At 38.6% G+C, this 18,965-nt stretch overlaps 2 protein-coding genes across 2 annotated transcripts; one reads left to right on the forward strand and one right to left on the reverse strand.

Moving 5' to 3' along the window:
• Positions 1-748: 748 nt before the first annotated feature.
• Positions 749-10,844, reverse strand: LOC103509656 (spondin-1-like). Its single transcript, XM_026823946.1, has 5 exons — positions 10,836-10,844; positions 10,331-10,415; positions 9,589-9,799; positions 1,152-1,757; positions 749-849 (listed from the first exon to the last, which is right to left on the reverse strand). Exons 1-4 carry the CDS (start codon positions 10,842-10,844, stop codon positions 1,751-1,753), a joined length of 312 nt encoding a protein of 103 aa, XP_026679747.1. The 3' UTR covers positions 749-849; positions 1,152-1,750.
• Positions 10,845-10,952: 108 nt separating this feature from the next.
• Positions 10,953-18,647, forward strand: LOC103509657 (D-glucuronyl C5-epimerase-like). The gene is made up of 5 exons (XM_008474282.2): positions 10,953-11,046; positions 11,154-11,458; positions 11,769-11,956; positions 17,778-18,363; positions 18,460-18,647. The coding sequence occupies exons 1-4, from the start codon at positions 10,953-10,955 to the stop codon at positions 18,310-18,312; spliced, it is 1,122 nt and encodes a 373-aa protein (XP_008472504.1). The 3' UTR covers positions 18,313-18,363; positions 18,460-18,647.
• Positions 18,648-18,965: the final 318 nt, after the last annotated feature.

Raw genomic sequence — 18,965 nt, forward strand, 5'->3', positions numbered from 1 at the left:
ATTCACAACACCAACACCAACACCACACCCAATCACGGCAGCCCGTGGCAGAGTAAATTTATTGCAGATAACGTTAAAATAGACACTTCATCAATACCTACCTAGGCACGGCCCGTCTGTGCACGGGAAAAGGCGAAGAAGAAGTGGTGCACGTAGTAATAATAGTCGGGGCCAGGGCCGGATTACCCATAAGGTAGAATGGCAGACTGCCACGGGCCCTGCGCTTTTGGGGGCCCCGCGCTTTGAGAACTTACACTAGATATTATGGGTTTTTTCTAGTCCACCTTTGTGCTCGAGTACTTGAGAGTACTGGCTCTGGAATTCGAATAGAAGGAAGCCAGCCGTTCCTAAAACGAACTCCCATCTGTTAAGGAGAAAATCCGAGCGGGGGGAATCTAACCCACGATCAAGCGCAAACAAGGCAGAGCCTGGCTATATAGGCTGTCCGTTAAAATTTACGACTGAGAAAGAAGAAAGAACTTACCAGCCAGCCTATAGGCTGACTAACTATAGTTAACTGGGTTGGTAGCGCGTCTGCCTTATAAGCGCTCGGTCGCGGGTTCGATTCTCGCCCGGGGTGGATAATGTTCGTTCTCGGAACGGCTGGCTTTCTCCTATCCTGTCTACCTTCTCTCTTCGACTTCGGGACGATAAGACCTTAGCAGTTACTGTCAGTTCCCTCTGTTAAACCTCTTAAAAAAAAAAAAAAACTTACCAGGGTTGGTCTGTCCACTAATAACTCTATTGGATCCGCACACATTGATAATACAGCACTCGTCTAAAGGATTCCGGATCTCTATACATCGGCCTAAGGGCATTGCATTGTCATACGCCGTGAACAGAGGGCATCTGAAAAGGTAAGACATACGTCATAATGTCACTGTGTAAACGCAGAAATCAGCTACGACATAGACCATTTGAGGATAACGTTGTTATTTCCATGCTACAAAATATCGGCTGCGAAACACTTATTTTTTATTTTCCTAATTAATAATCATAATAATAAAAATAGGAGCACAAAACATAGTAGGTAATTGTCGGAACTTGATGTATTATCATTATTCATAATTACCAGGAAAAAAGTAGGTAATTTTTTTTCTCATTGGGAAATTCCTACAACATAGCCAAGTACCTGAGAGAAGTAACTATACCTGGGTTCACAATACACGGATGCATCTAGTCCACATTTGCATTTCTTATCACAGTCGACGTCAAACGTTTCTTCCCAGCGGTAGGTTTTGTTGAGGTACAGACAGCCTCCTCCTCCTCCAGGGTTGAGATATAGGTACCTAGTTTTGCAGACCCTTTAAAGTTCAAACCAATTGTTAGCCCATGGGCTAGGGCTATCACCTTCTGACTTTGAAGTTGGAAGTCCGACAATGCAAACTACTACAAAGTGCAAATAATCCTCATGTTACAATGTAATAGAAAATAGACTATTGAGTGGAAGGCAAACCACTAGGCGAGGTTCTCTACCACCTAACCCCTAGAGATCTGTTACTGTGTGGTCAAATTCTCAAATAATCGGGGATTGAAAGTCCACGCCTTGGATGGGATTGAACCCGCGCCCTCTTGTTTGCCAAGTTAACACCTTAACGATTATGCAACCAATAAAGGTGGCATAGTAGTGGTTAAGGCGTACGATATGTTGTATTAAGGTGTGTCCAGACATAGTCGACCGGCCGTCGATCGATGTCAATCTACGGCCGGTCGACTATGTGTGGACACACCTTTAGGATCCTACCCAGTTTCAGTTTCCTAACATAGTCAACAGGCTTTTTCGTTTTTTAGGATACGATTAACAATAATCAATGAATATTGCAAAATCTCTTGAGGTTCAAAAGTAAACTGGGTACCTACCCACAATGACCTCTGAAACATATCGTAATTTTTAAGAAGGACGTGCATCCACAAAGTACCTACTTTCCTTTCGATTTACTTTACCTGCCCATTATTCATACGCTAAATCCAATTGGGACGAGTATCAGTATCACCAAACCATGTAAGTATAAGCCATGCCATTGAGTATAAACAAACCCAACAAGTAACCAAAACAAACCAAGGTCAAGGATCAACAAAAAAAAAAGTATTAAATGGTCTCTGCCACCTAAAGAACTTTACGCGCACAGTCATGAAAATGCGATCATCCTAAAGTACCTATTGGCCTAAGTCTAAGATCTACCTATGATGGTAGGTATGACGTCTTTAGAAGTTCTCAGAATGCTCGGGAGTGTTCCATAGAATACAAATTACAGAATGGTACTTAATATCAAAAATGATAATTATTCTGACTACAATGTGACTTGAATGTCAATGAAGTATTTAACATATACCCTCACGAGTTACAAGACGATCAAATTTCAGTTTTGCGACGAAAATCAACTGGTATACATATAAAGACACAGAGCTCAAGAAATAATGCTGAATAAAGAATAAACAGTACCTACTCATTTCTTTGCTATGCCATGATTTATGTTTCTTCTCTAAGTGGAGATAGGTACTCCTAGGTACACTAAACTGCCTGCTAAGGCCGGAACTTGGCCTGGCGCACTGCCGATGCCTTGCCCCTAAATCCTCTAGATACCTATCTAGTTTTATATCCAAGACTCAGAATAGGTACCACATGCCTCAAAGTTCCCACCCCCAAAGAGGCCCAAAAGGAAGCGTGTGAACAAAGTTCAATTTTAATTAGACTTAATTTATCATGGACACTCGTTGCTATATTGAAAGCCCAGAAGAGGTTAGGTAGTAGAACAGCCGCGGTAGACAAAGACAGTAACACAGAAAAAAGACGGAAGAACACGCGAAGACCGAAGGTTACGAAAACGAAACACTTTATCATGGACACGCGTTGCTATCTTGAAAGCCCAGAAGAGGTTATGTAGTAGAACAGCCGCGGTAGACAAAGACAGTAACACAGAAAAAAGACGGAAGAACACGCGAAGACCGAAGGTTACGAAAACGAAACGTTACACAGTTATTACAATTAAATATATCCCGAATTTGTCCGTAAAAAACAACATCGAGCTGAAAACGAAAACCATGAAATATGAACAAAGTTGTTCGAAAATTAGGGATTTTTTATGTTTTAACGTTTTTTATGGACAAATTCGGCATATATTTAATTGTAATAACTGTGTAACGTTTAGTTTTCGTAACCTTCGGTCTTCGCGTGTTCTTCCGTCTTTTTTCTGTGTTACCTACTGTCTTTGTCTACCGCGGCTGTTCTACTACCTAACCTCTTCTGGGCTTTCAAGATAGCAACGCGTATCCATGATAAAGTAAGTCTAATTAATGTATTAACCGTTGCAATGAGCTCTCAAGAATATGTAAAATTTCAATTTATTACGAAGCATTAGGAAATCAATAACAATTAATATCAAATATTTATTTGATGTTTATAAATGAAAACGTACAGCCGCCCCTAATCTCATCTCAGACCACAGACCATTTCACTATCAATATCATGCAGCTTCAGAAATCATGCATACCTAACAAAAATGACTCGGGCCTGTCTAAGTACGTCAATCAATCAGGAAATAAATGATTCTCTGCTGATTAAAACTGTTCGCAGTGATGGATTGTCCTCTGACATGTCAGCATATACTTTACTGTCAGCATATACGATATATCTACTTCAGAAGATGTCGCGTATAAAACGTATTAGATCACTAGGATCACAATCAACCTGATTAGGTATGGTTATCACATGACCAAACCCGCTTCCTGTACTGCCAATTTCATCTCACATAATATTGCCTCTGCATAAACCTCATGGTACAAAGCATAAACCTCGTGGTACAAAACATAAACCTCATGGTACAAAGCATAAAGCTCATGGTACAAAGCATAAACCTCATGGTACAAAGCATAAACCTCATGGTACAAAGCATAAACCTCATGGTACAAAGCATAAAGCTCATGGTACAAAGCATTGACGCGAAAAAAACCATGTGACACATACTTACAAGAAAATTCAGGCTAAGATAAACTCATTTGTCATTAATAAGTATAAGATTAAGTACCTTTATCTAACTATACCAGCTTCAATGAAATATCGAAAATCGTTAGGTACCTAACTACGTATTATGTATGTAGTAGGTATTTATTATATTAAATAATAATAATAATAATCAGATAGTAATGTGAATAAAAAAGAAAATGAGAAGAAACTAAAGTATACAGACCTAGCTATAGAAATTCAAAGGATGTGGAACATGAAGTCCTGCAAAGTTGTTCCTGTTGTCATTGGAGCCCTTGGAGCGATATCTAAAGCACTCAAGTCTGATCTTGATTCCATCCCTGGATCCTTTAATATCCATGAGATCCAGACATGTGCTTTGTTGGGCACCACTTACATCCTCAGAAGATTTGGCATTTAGAAGATTTTAATTATTCACATCTTAGATGTATTGTTTACATTTGATGTGGATATGGTATACCTGTCGGAGTGAATTCACCAAATAAACACTCTTGTTTCTTGTGCCATAATAATAATAATAAAACACCACCAACAACAACTTGATTCCTCCAAGGGTTCAACGAGATGTAGGTAGGTACTTACTGAGTATCATGACTGTAATACAGTAATGCATGCATCATAGAGCTTACATAATTGTAGGCATGTTAGGTACCTACCTAGGTAGTTGCCCATTGTGAGTAACCTACTGGTGAATAGACCCAACTTATTAGTAGGTATCTGTTGGATACCAGCATGACTATCTCTTATTGTATACCTATCACAGGTAGGTATTATTGTGCCAATGCCCCTCAATAAGTTATACATTACAATCAATAATTGTTGTGCATTATTCACATGTGTTAGGTTGAATCTATACTTAGGGTGCCTTAATACGCATTATCATTCATCATGATAGTAACTTTTATTGATAGGTTGCTTTGCTCAATACCCCATGCAGCTTTTGAAACCTGGTGCAAAACTATAGTGATTAAAATAATTGTTTTTACGTCAATAATGAAAATTACTAAACAGGTCTGTGAACTATAGGTACATAATATGTAGAGTGTAGACCTTATTAAGAAAGTGGTTCCCTTCCCCTATGGGTCTTCCTAAGGCCCAATATAGGGGACGTTTTATGAGCAAATTTTCTAAACGTGTTAGACGTTTTTATAAAATTATACATCAAAATAGGTTTTTTTTTTTCCTAGCCCATGCGTTCGACCTAACTTACGGTTACCAGTGAAATTCTAGTTTCTAATGTGCAACAACACTTACTAATGGTGAATAAGTAGATTATATCCCTACTGAAAACTCCTCTAACAATGACTTCACTGTGCCAGTACAATTTTCTAGCTGACGCATCAGGATAGAATCTGTACAATCGTCAATTAAAATTGATTGCTATCCTATGCAAAAATGAATAGACTGTCAGCAATCTTGACCAATGGTTAGATGTTATCATACAGGATGTAAACATCGTGCATAAGTAATGTGAGAAATACCAGCATGACGTCAACTATGTCTTAAGGTAGACAAGGTGTAGGTCTGAAGATACCTTACCTACATCACTTCTTTGCATCGCATTTGGATGTTATCATACAGGATGTAAACATCGTGCATAAGTAATGTGAGAAATATACCAGCATGACGTCAACTATGTCTTAAGGTAGACAAGGTGTAGGTCTGAAGATACCTTACCTACATCACTTCTTTGCATCGCATTTTCTAACTAGGAACGTAATAACACACCTACGAGTAGGTAGGTAGGTACTTACATTGTTGTGATCAAATTCAAATCACTGAGATTAAAATTCCATTTCTCAGTTGAGATTTGAACTCGGACATCCCCATTTACCAGACGCAGACGAATGCCTTTTAGCAAGTCACTTATCTGTAATACTATATTGAATATTATACCCCCATAAAAAGTAATGAAGTTGTGAAAATTTAAAGCGAATGAGTTATTTATGCCCAGTAGGTATCTAACGTGTGGGAATTCCAGCCCAACCCATCAGACGATAGTTTGGAAGGATCAAATAAAAACATTCCCGGAGAAAAACCTGATTTCGTTTTCCTGTAAACAGAAATCACATGCAACGTGCTCAATAAGCGCTCTTCACAATAAAAACCAAGTTGGGTGGCTATTCATAAACATATTAGAAAAACCTGATTTTGTTTTCCTGTAAACAGAAATCACATGCAACGTGCTCAATAAGCGCTCTTCACAATAAAAACCAAGTTGGGTGGCTATTCATAAACATAATGAATGTCGAGGTACTACCTACATTCATAGAATGACTCATATTTGCCTCTACCAAATACCTCTTATTACCGGTTATGGGGAGGTGAAGGTATAATCATGTAACTATACCAACCTTTTGCCTGATTCTGGCTTGGTATTATAGAGATGAAGGTAGTATTAATAATAGGTACCTAATAAATTATTAGAGATGTAGGTAGTAATTAAAAGATTGCAGAGATAAATCTGATTCAACTGGTTTTATCAGCGATTTTTAAATACTTTCATTCTGTGATTGGTAGGAGGTAGGAATAGCAGGAGGTTATCATTTCCCGGGTATTTCCCCAATATCGGATTTATTGAGCACGTTGCAAAGATTGGTATGATAAGATCACGTTTCTTGGACAGAGATATCATATACCATACCATGTAGGTAAAATAGGTACCTCACTTTTTTTAGATTTTTTTTTCTTGGACACCTATCTACGTAAGATGGATTAAAGCCAGTCTAGTTAGCTTGATTGGTAGCGCGGCTAGCGCGTCTGCCTTGTAAGCGCTAGGCCGCAGATTTTCGCCCGGGGCGGATTTTTATCCTAAACGAATAATATTCGTTCTCGGAACGGCTACCCTTCTCCTATCCTGCCTTCCTTCCCTCTTCGATTTCGGGACGATAAGATCCTAGCAGTTACAGTTCCCTCTATCAAACCTCTTCAAAAAATCATGTTACTGTACTTTGAAATTGTCAGAATCATCAGAATCTGAATGTGCAAAAAAGGGACTTCCCCGGTTCTTCACCCGTTCCAAACGTACAATTATTTTTACTTGGTACCTATATAGTATTAGTTGGGTATTTATTTTGTTACCTTTGTATTTTATTTTCATTTTACAGTATGATAGAATTTATCAAAATGAACTTTCGTTGAATTTGTAAAACAGTTTTTTCTGTTGGGTTGTATAGACTGATTTTTTTTTTTTTTTACAAAGTTCTTTTAGAATTTAGATTATCATCAATCAAAAACCAGATCAAAATATATATTTTTTTACGTTTTCTTTTTTACGTAGGTACGTACCTATATAAAAATATACAAAATAAATTTTACAATTTTGGACATTTTTTGAGCTTTTCTTCTTTCTATTAGTTCTGTTGCATGAATATGAAATTAATAATAATGAAAAAAGTTAGAGCTATATCAAGAGTCTGAGTTGGTTTTATTCATGCATTTTTTAACCTCGTTATTTTTATTATTTTTTTTTATTTCGTTATTATTTATGTTCGCCTCGCTCAGGGACGTTAAACTGAGAATGTGCAGCTTGTCAAGCAAATAATAATTAATAAATTAAATATATTGATAATTGCTTTATTAATCCCTCCAGTTGCTTCGAATGACAAATAAACGCGCTTTAACACCGATGACAACTATCATATCTTTTTGATAAGTTGATGTCTCAATAAGACATTCTGAAAATGTGCTGTAAATATTATAGCTTCGCTTTTGTTCTCTTGGTATTTCATATGCTCAACTCATCTCTGTATTGCACGTTATTTTGGGGTAAGTAAAAGTCGTTACCTACCACAAGAACGAAGTTGAGAAAATTTCATGTTTGATTGTTGATTGGATATTTGAAAGCTGTATATTAAGCTAAACCTGTCCTATTTCCTTTATATTAGTCACTCTCTTGAAGAAAAAAAAAAATCATTCTCGGAGAAAACGGACACCCTATAAATATAATTCAATCTAGAAAAAGTTTATCTCGGTGTAGCCTAGACATAGGTACTAATACCACTAGTGTTCATGTTGGCACTTATCATACTTTTACTTGGCCTCATGTAAAGGCTGGTATGTAACCTTGATGATGTCATGCATGGCTTTTCTCAATGCAAAAAAAGGCCAGATTTTAATTTTTGAAATTTTGTAACAAAACCCATTTGCTATTTTTGGTGGCTTCCCAAAAAGTACTAGAGAAAACATGCTTATTGATGGCAGGTATTAATACCACTAGTGTTCATGTTGGCACTTATCATACTTTTACTTGACCTCATGTAAAGGCTGGTATGTAACCTTGATGTCATGCATGGCTTTACTCAATGCAAAAAAAAGGCCAGCTTTTAATTTTTGAAATTTTGTAACAAAACCCATTTGCTATTTTTGGTGGCTTCCCAAAAAGTACTAGAGAAAACATGCTTATTGATGGCTGAATGGAGGGTTACATATCCTCTTCATTATTAGGTTATATTCTTTCTTTCTTAACTTTAAAGTTTTGTAAACAATTAGCACTCAGTTCACTCTATTAGATACAAACACCTTGTCTTTAATTATCTAGTTTCTCTTCTTAGGACAAATTTAAAAAATCTCATTTTCTGTAACCCTCCTTTTAGCAATAAATTCAGGTCCATACCAGGCCCAAGTCTTATTTGAAAGATTACTAAATAAATATTGCCTTACTACTGTTCCTAGAATCCCAAAGTCCTACAGCATGTTAAATAAAAAGAAACTAAATGCAGCATTTAGCAATAACAAACATATCTTTATTCTGGCTATGTTGACATTTATAAAAAGGAAAGGAAAGGGATTTACAAGTCAGTGTGAATAAAATGACCAATTTTATTCTGAGTCTCAAATCAATTATTGTTGATCCTGCTTATGATGCATCAGTGACTACAGTGGTTTTCTCTGAGACATATAGACCATCCAAGAACTTACGGATATCCTTGTTTTTCACAGTGGTACTTTGTTGAATGAGGGCAGCTGAAATCAAAAATGAATTGATATTATTATAATTATGTTTCTTGGTTCAGAAATCTTCTCTGGCCATCCAAAGGGACAATTGCTCAAGCATCTTGAGCACATTGCCCTTTGGAATGATGTTAGACAAAGTGTTTTAAAAATGAAATTTTATTCTGTAGTTTGTTTGATTGGTATTTTGAACTTTAGGCTAAATAAAGTTTGGCCTGTCCGAGGCGAACTTTATCCGAAACAGATAAACTCCGTTCTCGGAAAGGCTGGGTTTCCCCTATCCTGTCTTCCTCTGTTTTCGATATCAAGACGACTAGACCTCCGTTGTAGGTATCCGATTTTTGGATTGGATCTAAGTGACGTAAAAGAATGTACCTTGAAGTAATGTGAAGGCGGTACCGAGGTAGGTACAATCCTCTATCCTTGCAAGCTACATAGGGCAAAATGGCTAGAGCGAGTAGGTGTGTAGGAAAAGGGTCCATCATCTGAAAAAAGTCACAATCTTGCGTTACAGAAATGTTGGACGAGCTACAGAAAAGCCTCCTGTCCACCAGGGTAGGATCTCCTTCAGTCTCAGTGTCGGCTCCACGGATTCCAGTATTTGGTGTGTCCACCTCTACTTCTACTGATGAAGATGATGACGATATCAGTTTTGAAATTTCTTCTTTCCACCACTGCCCATCGGTACCGCTATGCAAGGCAACAGAGAACATTTTACCGTTTCGAGACGATCATTGCATTTAGCCATCTCGGTCAAGGTGAGGGCATTCTGATTGATGAGGGTTCGAGTCCGGAGCTTGACAGCATCTTTACCGCAGGGAGCCGTGCATGCAGACCAGGCTGACCATTCGGAGTAGACACACTCTGAAATAAATCACATCAAACAAATTGTAAAATAACATAATCTAGCGGCGATAGCACGTTGAATGCACCAGTTTCCAATGGATCATTCAAGTGGAGTAACGTTGTCCATCTTTGTGCTCGAGTACTTGAGAGTACTGGCTCTGGAATTCGAATAGAAGGAAGCCAGCTGTTCCTAAAACGAACTCCCATCTGTTAAGGAGAAAATCCGAGCGGGGGGAATCTAACCCACGATCTAGCGCAAACAAGGCAGAGCGCTGGCTAAATAGGCTGTCCGTTAAAATTTACGACTGAGAAAGAAGAAAGAACTTACCAGCCAGTCTATAGGCTGACTAACTATAGTTAACTTGGTTGGTAGCGCGTCAGCCTTATAAGCGCTCGGTCGCGGGTTCGATTCTCGCCCGGGGTGGATAATGTTCGTTCTCGGAACGGCTGGCTTTCTCCTATCCTGTCTACCTTCTCTCTTCGACTTCGGGACGATAAGACCTTAGCACTTACAGTTCCCTCTGTTAAACCTCTTAAAAAAAAACTTACCAGGGTTGGTCTGTCCACTAATAACTCTATTGGATCCGCACACATTGATAATACAGCACTCGTCTAAAGGATTCAATGAGGGCAGCTGAAATCAAAAATGAATTGACAAATTTAACAATACTGTTTCATTAAAACTCTTTCATTTAGGATCAATATTACCCATGACAAACAGAGAACTACTTTTAAATAGACCAATCTCCCTCCTCCTCTCTCTATCTCAACAAATAAGTGGTAGAAAGCAAAGAGAATTTACATTGAAGTTACATTAGCATTACACTTGTGTATGGAAGGAAGGCTGGAATTGAACCCGTGACCTCGCACTTACAAGGCAGACGTGCTACCCTCCAAGCTAACTAGGCTGGCAACTAAAAGCCTTACCTTACTAGCAGTTGTACTGAAAAGGGACGCGCAGTCTTCGGTCGTACTAAGTTTTTTTTTTCCTTTCAGAGGGTCAAACCGTCAGTCTCAAGTTAAACCATGGGTCGGACTTCATCCTGGGCGTTACCCTATCCATTCTAAGCAACAGCTCCCTCTCCGTAGCCTTGGAAAACTCCGAGCTACAAGAAACATTGAATGTTCTTGATTATGAAGTTAATAACTATGTAGGTACTTCCTTATAATTATGTTTCTTGGTTCAGAAATTTTCTCTGGCCATCCAAAGGGACAATCGCTCAAGCATCTTGAGCACATTGCCCTTTGGAATGATGTTGGACAAAGTGTTTTAAAAATGAAATTTTATTCTGTAGTTTGTTTGATTGGTATTTTGAACTTTAGGCTAAATAAAGTTTGGCCTGTTCGTACTAAGTTTGTTTTCCCCTTTCAGAGGGTCAAACCGTCAGTCTCAAGTTAAACCACGGGTCGGACTTCATCCTGGGCGTTACCCTATCCATTCTAAGCAACAGCTCCCTCTCCGTAGCCTTGGAAAACTCCGAGCTACAAGAAATGTGGCGTCTCCACTATGTATGCTCGCGTGATTTGATCACAGCTCGTGGTCAAGATATTTACTATGGTATCGGGTGCAGCAGCACTTGGCAGACGCTGACTAGAGATCTTCTCATTGACGTACAGAAGGGTGTGCTCCTTCAGGAGAAGAAACGCAAAATCAAACTGGTCAAGTCAAAATTCAAGGTAAATTTTCACACTCAACTTTAACACTAATATAAACTTTATGCTAGAGCAATTGACCCTTTGGGTGGCCAGAGAAATTTTCTGAACCAATTTTTTGAGCAATTGCTCGAGCATCATAAGCAAGTTGCCCCCTGGAGTGATGTTAGACTGTTAGATGAAGTATTTCATTTATAAAAATAAAATAGTTGTTTTCTTTTAAGCAAAAAAAAAAGCTCAATTTGAACTCTAGCTCCCTGAGTGAGGTATGCCATCCTAGAGTTACGAAAACAGAATTGGAATCTAATTATCTCACACCATCTGTTCCCCTCAGGTGACTCACATTCACCTGTATGGTTCTGGCTCCATTGACAATCTCACTCTGAGTACGAGTGATCACATGGCTCAGTTCTATGCTACAGCTGAGTGGCTGGTTAATCATCAAGACCCGAAGACAGGGGGATGGCCCAATCCCGTCAGAAGAAGAATTACTGCTGGCATTGGAGATTTGAAACCTGGCTGGTAAGATATTTTTTTTCTCTCAGGGGAAAATGGGGGGATAATAACTTATTACAGATATCCATCCTCGTAGGTCAGTGTTGTTTTCACTAACTGATTGGCCCATCTTTTTTCCCTTCTTTTCTTGAAATGCCCAATCGTCCCTAAATTGAAAGAGAACAGGATAGTAGAACGTTACCCGTTCCGAGAACGAACCTCAGGTGAACAGGATAGGAGAACGTTACCCGTTCCGAGAACGAACCTCAGGTGAACAGGATAGGTGAACGTTACCCGTTCCGAGAACGAACCTCAAGTGAACAGGATAGGTGAACGAACCTCATGTGTCCTTCTTTTATGTTGGGCTGAATTCATTAATACTTACGTGTTGTAATTGGTGAAATAAAAACACAATATCAGATATCCAATATTCTTGTATTTTCATTTATTTGCATTTCGAAATTCTTTTCTACGCTTAACTGAAAGCACTGTAGCATCTCACGCTACTCAACTCAGCCAATGCAACTAATCCTAATATGAGAAATATAAGGCAAGGTCTAGTTTTATCACCTCTACCTTCAGCTTGAATCTCGTGTCGTTGTTTTTCACCTCTACCTTGAATGTCATACCGTTGAACAGTATAGGAGAAAAATTAAGCTCGAGGGATGGGCCCGGGCCCCTTCAGCCCTGGTCAATATGTCTCATCCGGTTTAACAAAATTAGACTCCCTAATATTCATTTATGAACAATCCGAAACTCTAAATAAAGCACTATAGCTCGAGGTACACATACGAGGACACAGCAAAAGAATATACGTACCTACATATGAGGACTTACCAAAAGAACCAGTTCTCCCAGACTTCTCGTCTACTTCGGTTGACAAAGCAACATTGTCCCAGACAACACAAAGTAGCTCCGCCCCTAGGAGGTACCGGACATCTGAAAATTAAATATTTTTCATAAGAAATATTTCCGATAACGAACATTTTCCGTTCAGGATAAAAGCCGCCCTGGGCGGGAACCCGCGGCCTAGCGCTTACAAGGCAGACACGCTACCAACCAAGCTAACAACGCTGGTCTGAGAAACTTAAAAAAAAAGAGGGAAATTAAGTCCTATAAAAAGTGTAAGTTAAATGTGAGTGCTGGCAAACCAAAAAATGTCATTTAACACCAAGATATAATTGTGTCATCAAATAGTGAATACATCACTTTCCTTTCTATAGGAAAGGAAAATAAAAAAGTATATCACTTGTCTTGTCAAATGATTCATATCGTCATTATGCTTAGCCCAATATTCAATCACGGTTCCCGAGGTTAAGTGTGAGTGCTGGCAAACCAAAAAATGTCATTTAACACCGAGATATAATTGTGTCATCAAATAGTGAATACATCACTTTCCTTTCTATAGGATAAGGAAAATAAAAAAGTATATCACTTGTCTTGTCAAATGATTCATATCGTCATTATGCTTAGCCCAATATTCAATCACGGTTCCCGAGTATAATTAAAATTATTAATCATCATCATCTACTCGTACATCTTTATTAGTCCCCTCATTAATCTTTTTTGCTTTTTTTTATTCTTACCTAGTAGGTTAGTAAGTAGGGCCCGAAAGTAGTGGTCTTTAAAGGTGTCCACACGTAGTCAACCGGCCATCGATTGATGTCGACTGACTCGTCCACACTGTCTCGACAACATATTAGATTTTCCTCGTCGATCGACGGCCGGTCGACAAAGTCATCAAATAGTGAATACATTACTTTCCTTTCTATAGGATAAGGAAAATAAAAAAAAAGAATAGAATATCACTTGTCTTGTCAAATGATTCATATCGTCATTATGCTTAGCCCAATATTCAATCACGGTTCCCGAGTATGATTATTAATCATCATCATATACTCGTACATCTTTATTGGTCCCCTCATTAATCTTTTTTGCTTTTTTTTTCATTCTTACCTAGTAGGTTAGTAAGTAGGGCCCGAAAGTAGTGGTCTTTAAAGGTGTCCACACGTAGTCGACCGGCCATCGATTGATGTCGACTGACTCGTCCACACTGTCTCGACAACATATTAGATTTTCCTCGTCGATCGACGGCCGGTCGACAAAGTAGAAACATAGGTAGGTATTCAAAAAGAGGCCACTGCTTAATCTTATGCTCTTTCTCTTTAGTGTACTATGTGCCTATGCCTATCTGGAGTCTGGACACTTCATGTTTAGAGGAATATTTGATGGGAGGTAGAATGGGGAATTCAATGAAGGAATGGTTGGGAGAGAGCGGACAAATGTAGATCATTTCTCACATAAATGAAGATCAAAAGAATCTTCAAAAGAGCTGATAGACATACATGAAGACCAAACAGACCCCTAAGCTAAAACTTTCTCAATAATTTTGAGACCATCGGATCAGGTTCAAAGATAACGGAAAACGCGAACGTCCTTTATTTTAGATAATGGACATCATTTCATCGAAAGTTTTAGGATTAGGAAGATAAAACGAGATAAATTTATGAATTTTACTTACTTGGTGAGAGATTGTGGACAGTTCTAGCCAAACAACAATCCGAGAAAAAACTTTTTTCTTGTTTGTTTTTGTTTACATCCGAGTGATCGAGACAGTGTTGCCAACAGCTCAAATCTCGCCAAAGAGTTAAAAAAGATCAGTTTACATGATTTTTATGTGGCCGCGGAGTTTTTTTAAACTGTAACGAAAAGGCAGTAAAGGCCACCACAATTTTTTCAACATTTGTCCAAAAGGAGGAGGTGGAGAGGGCTTAAGTTAAGGGGACCCACCTTTAAAGGCAATCGAAAAGGGAGTTTCAGATAGATATCTGCTCTCTCTTCCCGGGAGCATTGTAGAAGGGTAATGGAAAGTATTCGATTATTCTTCTTCTTTGGAATTATCATTATCAATCCGGATATTCCGGATACACACCGGACGACCGGACTTCACCGGACTCCGCGACTCCGGACTAGTCCGGACCTTTTGCTCGGCGGCTCGGCCTCGAAAATCTCGAACAGCTCGAACTCGAATCTCGAGAAATTTAAAAACTTGAAATACCAATTTTTTGAATTTGATTTTCATAATTTCATATTTTGTTCATCTACCTAGTACCTACCTTTACTGCTTTACTTCGCCCTCGAACACTGGTTTTCTCCTCGGACAATACTGTGGTGTTTAGGGGAATTTATAATGACCCAAAGAACCAAAGCTACACTGAAGGTGAGTCTTGAATGTTCAGAAACTAATGGATCAGTGAACTGTAGAACTCAACTCAGATAAATGACATTTATTGTAGCCCTCAAAGGAAGTTCCTTTTTTATTGAACCTAACCCTATAATAACACTAATCACTGTGCTATTTGTGAAAACTTTTTTTTTTGCATTTAACCTAACCCTATAATAACTCTGGTCACTGCTTGTTTGTGCCAGTTCCTTTGGTAGCAATATTCCACGGACGTATACCGTTGAATATCCTCTGTGTCATTTAAATGTTTCAGCTGGGTTTGTATAGCTTCTTGGGTATGATTGATATTGTTTGTCCCACTCAGGTCCTCGTAATCCATAGCATTCTTCAGATTTTCGCAGAGATAGACGAAGTTGCACAAGTCACTGTTACACAAATAGCAGTCGCTCACCTGTGAATAGTTTATCCCCGGGCCTTATTTATACCTGTGGCGGGGTGTCCAATATCTAATAACACCGAAATTTACACTTTTTATAGGACTTAAAGTTGGCACGTACCTTACTGTTTAGTTTTGGACGTTTCGGGTCTGAATTCCAGACCCGTCTTCAGCAGATTGTCAATGTGTTATCGTTCGCGAACTTGTCAATTAGAACATAAAAAACGAGAATGCGAAACAGATAACATTTAACGAAAACGAACCGGACATGAGAAATTCTGATATTTTTAAAAACTCATTGTTAACTCATTCTAATTGTCAAGTTCGCGGACGCGAACGATAACACATTGACAATCTGCTGAAGACGGGTCTGGAATTCAGACCCGAAACGTCCAAAACTTAACAGTAAGGTACGTGCCAACTTTAAGTCCTCCGCGAACTTGTCAATCAGAACATAAAAAACGAGAATGTGAAACAGATATCATTTAACGAAAACGAACCGGACATGAGAAATTCTGATATTTTTAAAAACTCATTGTTAACTCATTCTAATTGACAAGTTCGCGGACGCGAACGATAACACATTGACAATCTGCTGAAGACAGGTCTGGAATTCAGACCCGAAACGTCCAAAACTTAACAGTAAGGTACGTGCCAACTTTAAGTCCTATAAAAAGTGTAAGTTAAGTGTGAGTGCTGGCAAACCAAAAAATGTCATTTAACACCGAGATATAATTGTGTCATCAAATAGTGAATACATCACTTTCCTTTCTATAGGAAAGGAAAATAAAAAAGTATATCACTTGTCTTGTCAAATGATTCATATCGTCATTATGCTTAGCCCAATATTCAATCACGGTTCCCGAGTATAATTAAAATTATTAATCATCATCATCTACTCGTACATCTTTATTAGTCCCCTCATTAATCTTTTTTGCTTTTTTTCATTCTTACCTAGTAGGTTAGTAAGTAGGGCCCGAAAGTAGTGGTCTTTAAAGGTGTCCACACGTAGTCAACCGGCCATCGATTGATGTCGACTGACTCGTCCACACTGTCTCGACAACATATTAGATTTTCCTCGTCGATCGACGGCCGGTCGACAAGGATACCTTAAGAGGGTAAGGAAAAAGATGAAGCTCTTACTAAACTTACTTTCAAGAATGGAAGGAAGAAGATGAAGCTCTTACTAAACTTACTTTCAATTGTACTCTCTGGTCCGGACGTCGCGTGTACACTTCACCCTCCTCATTCTCCACAACATAGCCCGTCTTGAAGCCAGATCCATTCGTACTAATCACCGTATTCCTCATACTGGTACAATCATGTGCAATGTTTGTGCAGCGGTGCACGTTAATAGTACCGTTGTAGCATAAGCTCTGACACATATCGTAGCCAGGAGGACAGATTATGCTCGGATAGGAAGAGGTCATCTTGTAAGAACAATTGCCTCCAGCACACGAGTAGCATCGGCGCGAGAGACAACGTGTGAATAGGAAAGGAAAGATGAGATATTCTAGGAGCATAATGGAAGTTTGTAATCCAAGTGTACTCGCGTATAATCCAACACAGCTTGGTATATTAGATTCAGCTTGGTATATTAAATTCAGCTTGGTAAAATTGATATCTTAATGGGGTTCTTGAGAAGACTTGCCAAACGACTCAATTCATTTTGTAATCAGTTGACGGGATTTTTCTGTTGATATGGGGCTTAGTAAGCGAACTTAAAGGACTTTGTAATTCACACAGTGGTGCAACCTATTATAAATGACTTGGAATCTTGGTAATGAATGGCTGATGTGTTCACGAGATTATTAGACAGACCACTGATAGATAATCTTGAAAATTAATAGCCGGGTCCTCAATTAAATGCGAGGACACAATTTAGCTCAGCAACAAACTTGGTAGTTGAGAACGAGCAGATTTTGGATTACAGAATGACCGGTCTTTTCGAAGTAGAAAAAAGTGGAAAGCTGGAAAGTGTTATTGTGTTTCCCTGAAATACACCCTGACTCTATAGACTCGATTTATTATCACACGAAACTTTATGTAGATATTGTACAAGTGAAATAATAGCGTTGTACCATAGTAATAGTTGTCATATTATTATAATTATTTAAATCGAGATCAAAGAAATTTGAGGTAAATACTATAATAGTGTCAGTAAACGTTACAAAGGGTTTGACATATTACAGATATTAATGATGGCTTTTGTTCCCATGTGTCGGCAGGTATTCAGCGATGGGTCAAGGTCATGCTATCTCCGTGTTGTCCCGAGCATACTATCATAGTGGTGGTAACGTCACCTATTTGAACACAGCGCTGAGGGCACTCAAAGTATTTAAACTTCCGATTTACAAGGGAGGCGTCCAATCGAAATTCCTCGACAAGTTTCCCTGGTATGAAGAATATCCTACCACGCCCGCAGTATTTATTCTCAATGGTTTCATCTACTCTCTGTTTGGGCTGTATGATTTGGTCACCCTGTCACCACGGTCCAAACAAAAGGAAGCCCTGAGTCTGTATGATCAAGGTATTACCTCGCTGAAACGTATGCTAAATATGTACGATACAGGTAGTGGTTCGAGCTATGATCTCAGACATATTAGTCTAGGGATTGCTCCTAAGATAGCTCGCTGTGATTACCATGCTACGCATGTGAACCAGTTGCTTCTATTGGCGACAATTGAGAAAGACAAGATCATATCTGACACTGGTCAGAGATGGGCGGGGTATATACAGGGAAAGCGGGCATCTCATAACTAGTAGCTATATACTAGACAGAGGTGATACTTGCACCGTAGTTCCAGATATATGGTAGCAAAACGGCAAGATGGTATTTACTCTGTGCTTGCCTTATTTGTGAACAAACTTTAGACAGGGTGATACTTGCACCGTAGTTCCAGATATATGGTAGCAAAACGGCAAGATGGTATTTACTCTGTGCTTGCCTTATTTGTGAACAAACTTTCCCACTGATGTTGTATTATCTACTAGTCATTTTGTAAAGCTTTGTATGTTCGTCTGTTGTTAGAATTAGTTTCAAATCCGGAATGTGGATAAGAGAGCCTTCCCCTTTTTCGTTGATTTTCTCTACTTTATACTGTGATACTCGTAAATTTACTCTTATTGAAGTTTCGTACTTTTTTTCTAAAGGATATCTCATAATAGATATTGTTAGAATTAGTTTCAAATCCGGAATGTGGATAAGAGAGCCTTCCTCTTTTTCGTTGATTTTCTCTACTTTATACTGTGATACTCGTAAATTTACTCTTATTGAAGTTTCGTACTTTTTTCTAAAGGAAATCTACATAATAGATACATATTGCCAATGATCAAAAAGTATAATATGGTTTAAAAATAATTCTCTGACTTGAAAGCCTCACTAGTGTTACCAGTGTAGTGTGGAAAATTTCTTG

Source organism: Diaphorina citri, unplaced genomic scaffold (assembly GCF_000475195.1).
Source record: "Diaphorina citri unplaced genomic scaffold, Diaci psyllid genome assembly version 1.1 scaffold518, whole genome shotgun sequence".
Taxonomy (NCBI): domain Eukaryota; kingdom Metazoa; phylum Arthropoda; class Insecta; order Hemiptera; family Psyllidae; genus Diaphorina; species Diaphorina citri.

What these genes read in the sequence shown, in the direction of transcription:
- LOC103509656 (XM_026823946.1), bottom strand. An exon ending in TAGTGGACAGACCAACCCTG is followed by an intron (nt 9,800 to 10,330) that starts GTAAGTTTTTTT and finishes GATTTATTTCAG; the next exon opens with AGTGTGTCTACTCCGAATGG.
- LOC103509657 (XM_008474282.2), top strand. Translation starts at nt 10,953, where the DNA reads ATGTTTCTTGGTTCAGAAATTTTCTCTGGCCATCCAAAGGGACAATCG. An exon ending in TGGTCAAGTCAAAATTCAAG is followed by an intron (nt 11,459 to 11,768) that starts GTAAATTTTCAC and finishes TGTTCCCCTCAG; the next exon opens with GTGACTCACATTCACCTGTA. An exon ending in GGAGATTTGAAACCTGGCTG is followed by an intron (nt 11,957 to 17,777) that starts GTAAGATATTTT and finishes ATGTGTCGGCAG; the next exon opens with GTATTCAGCGATGGGTCAAG.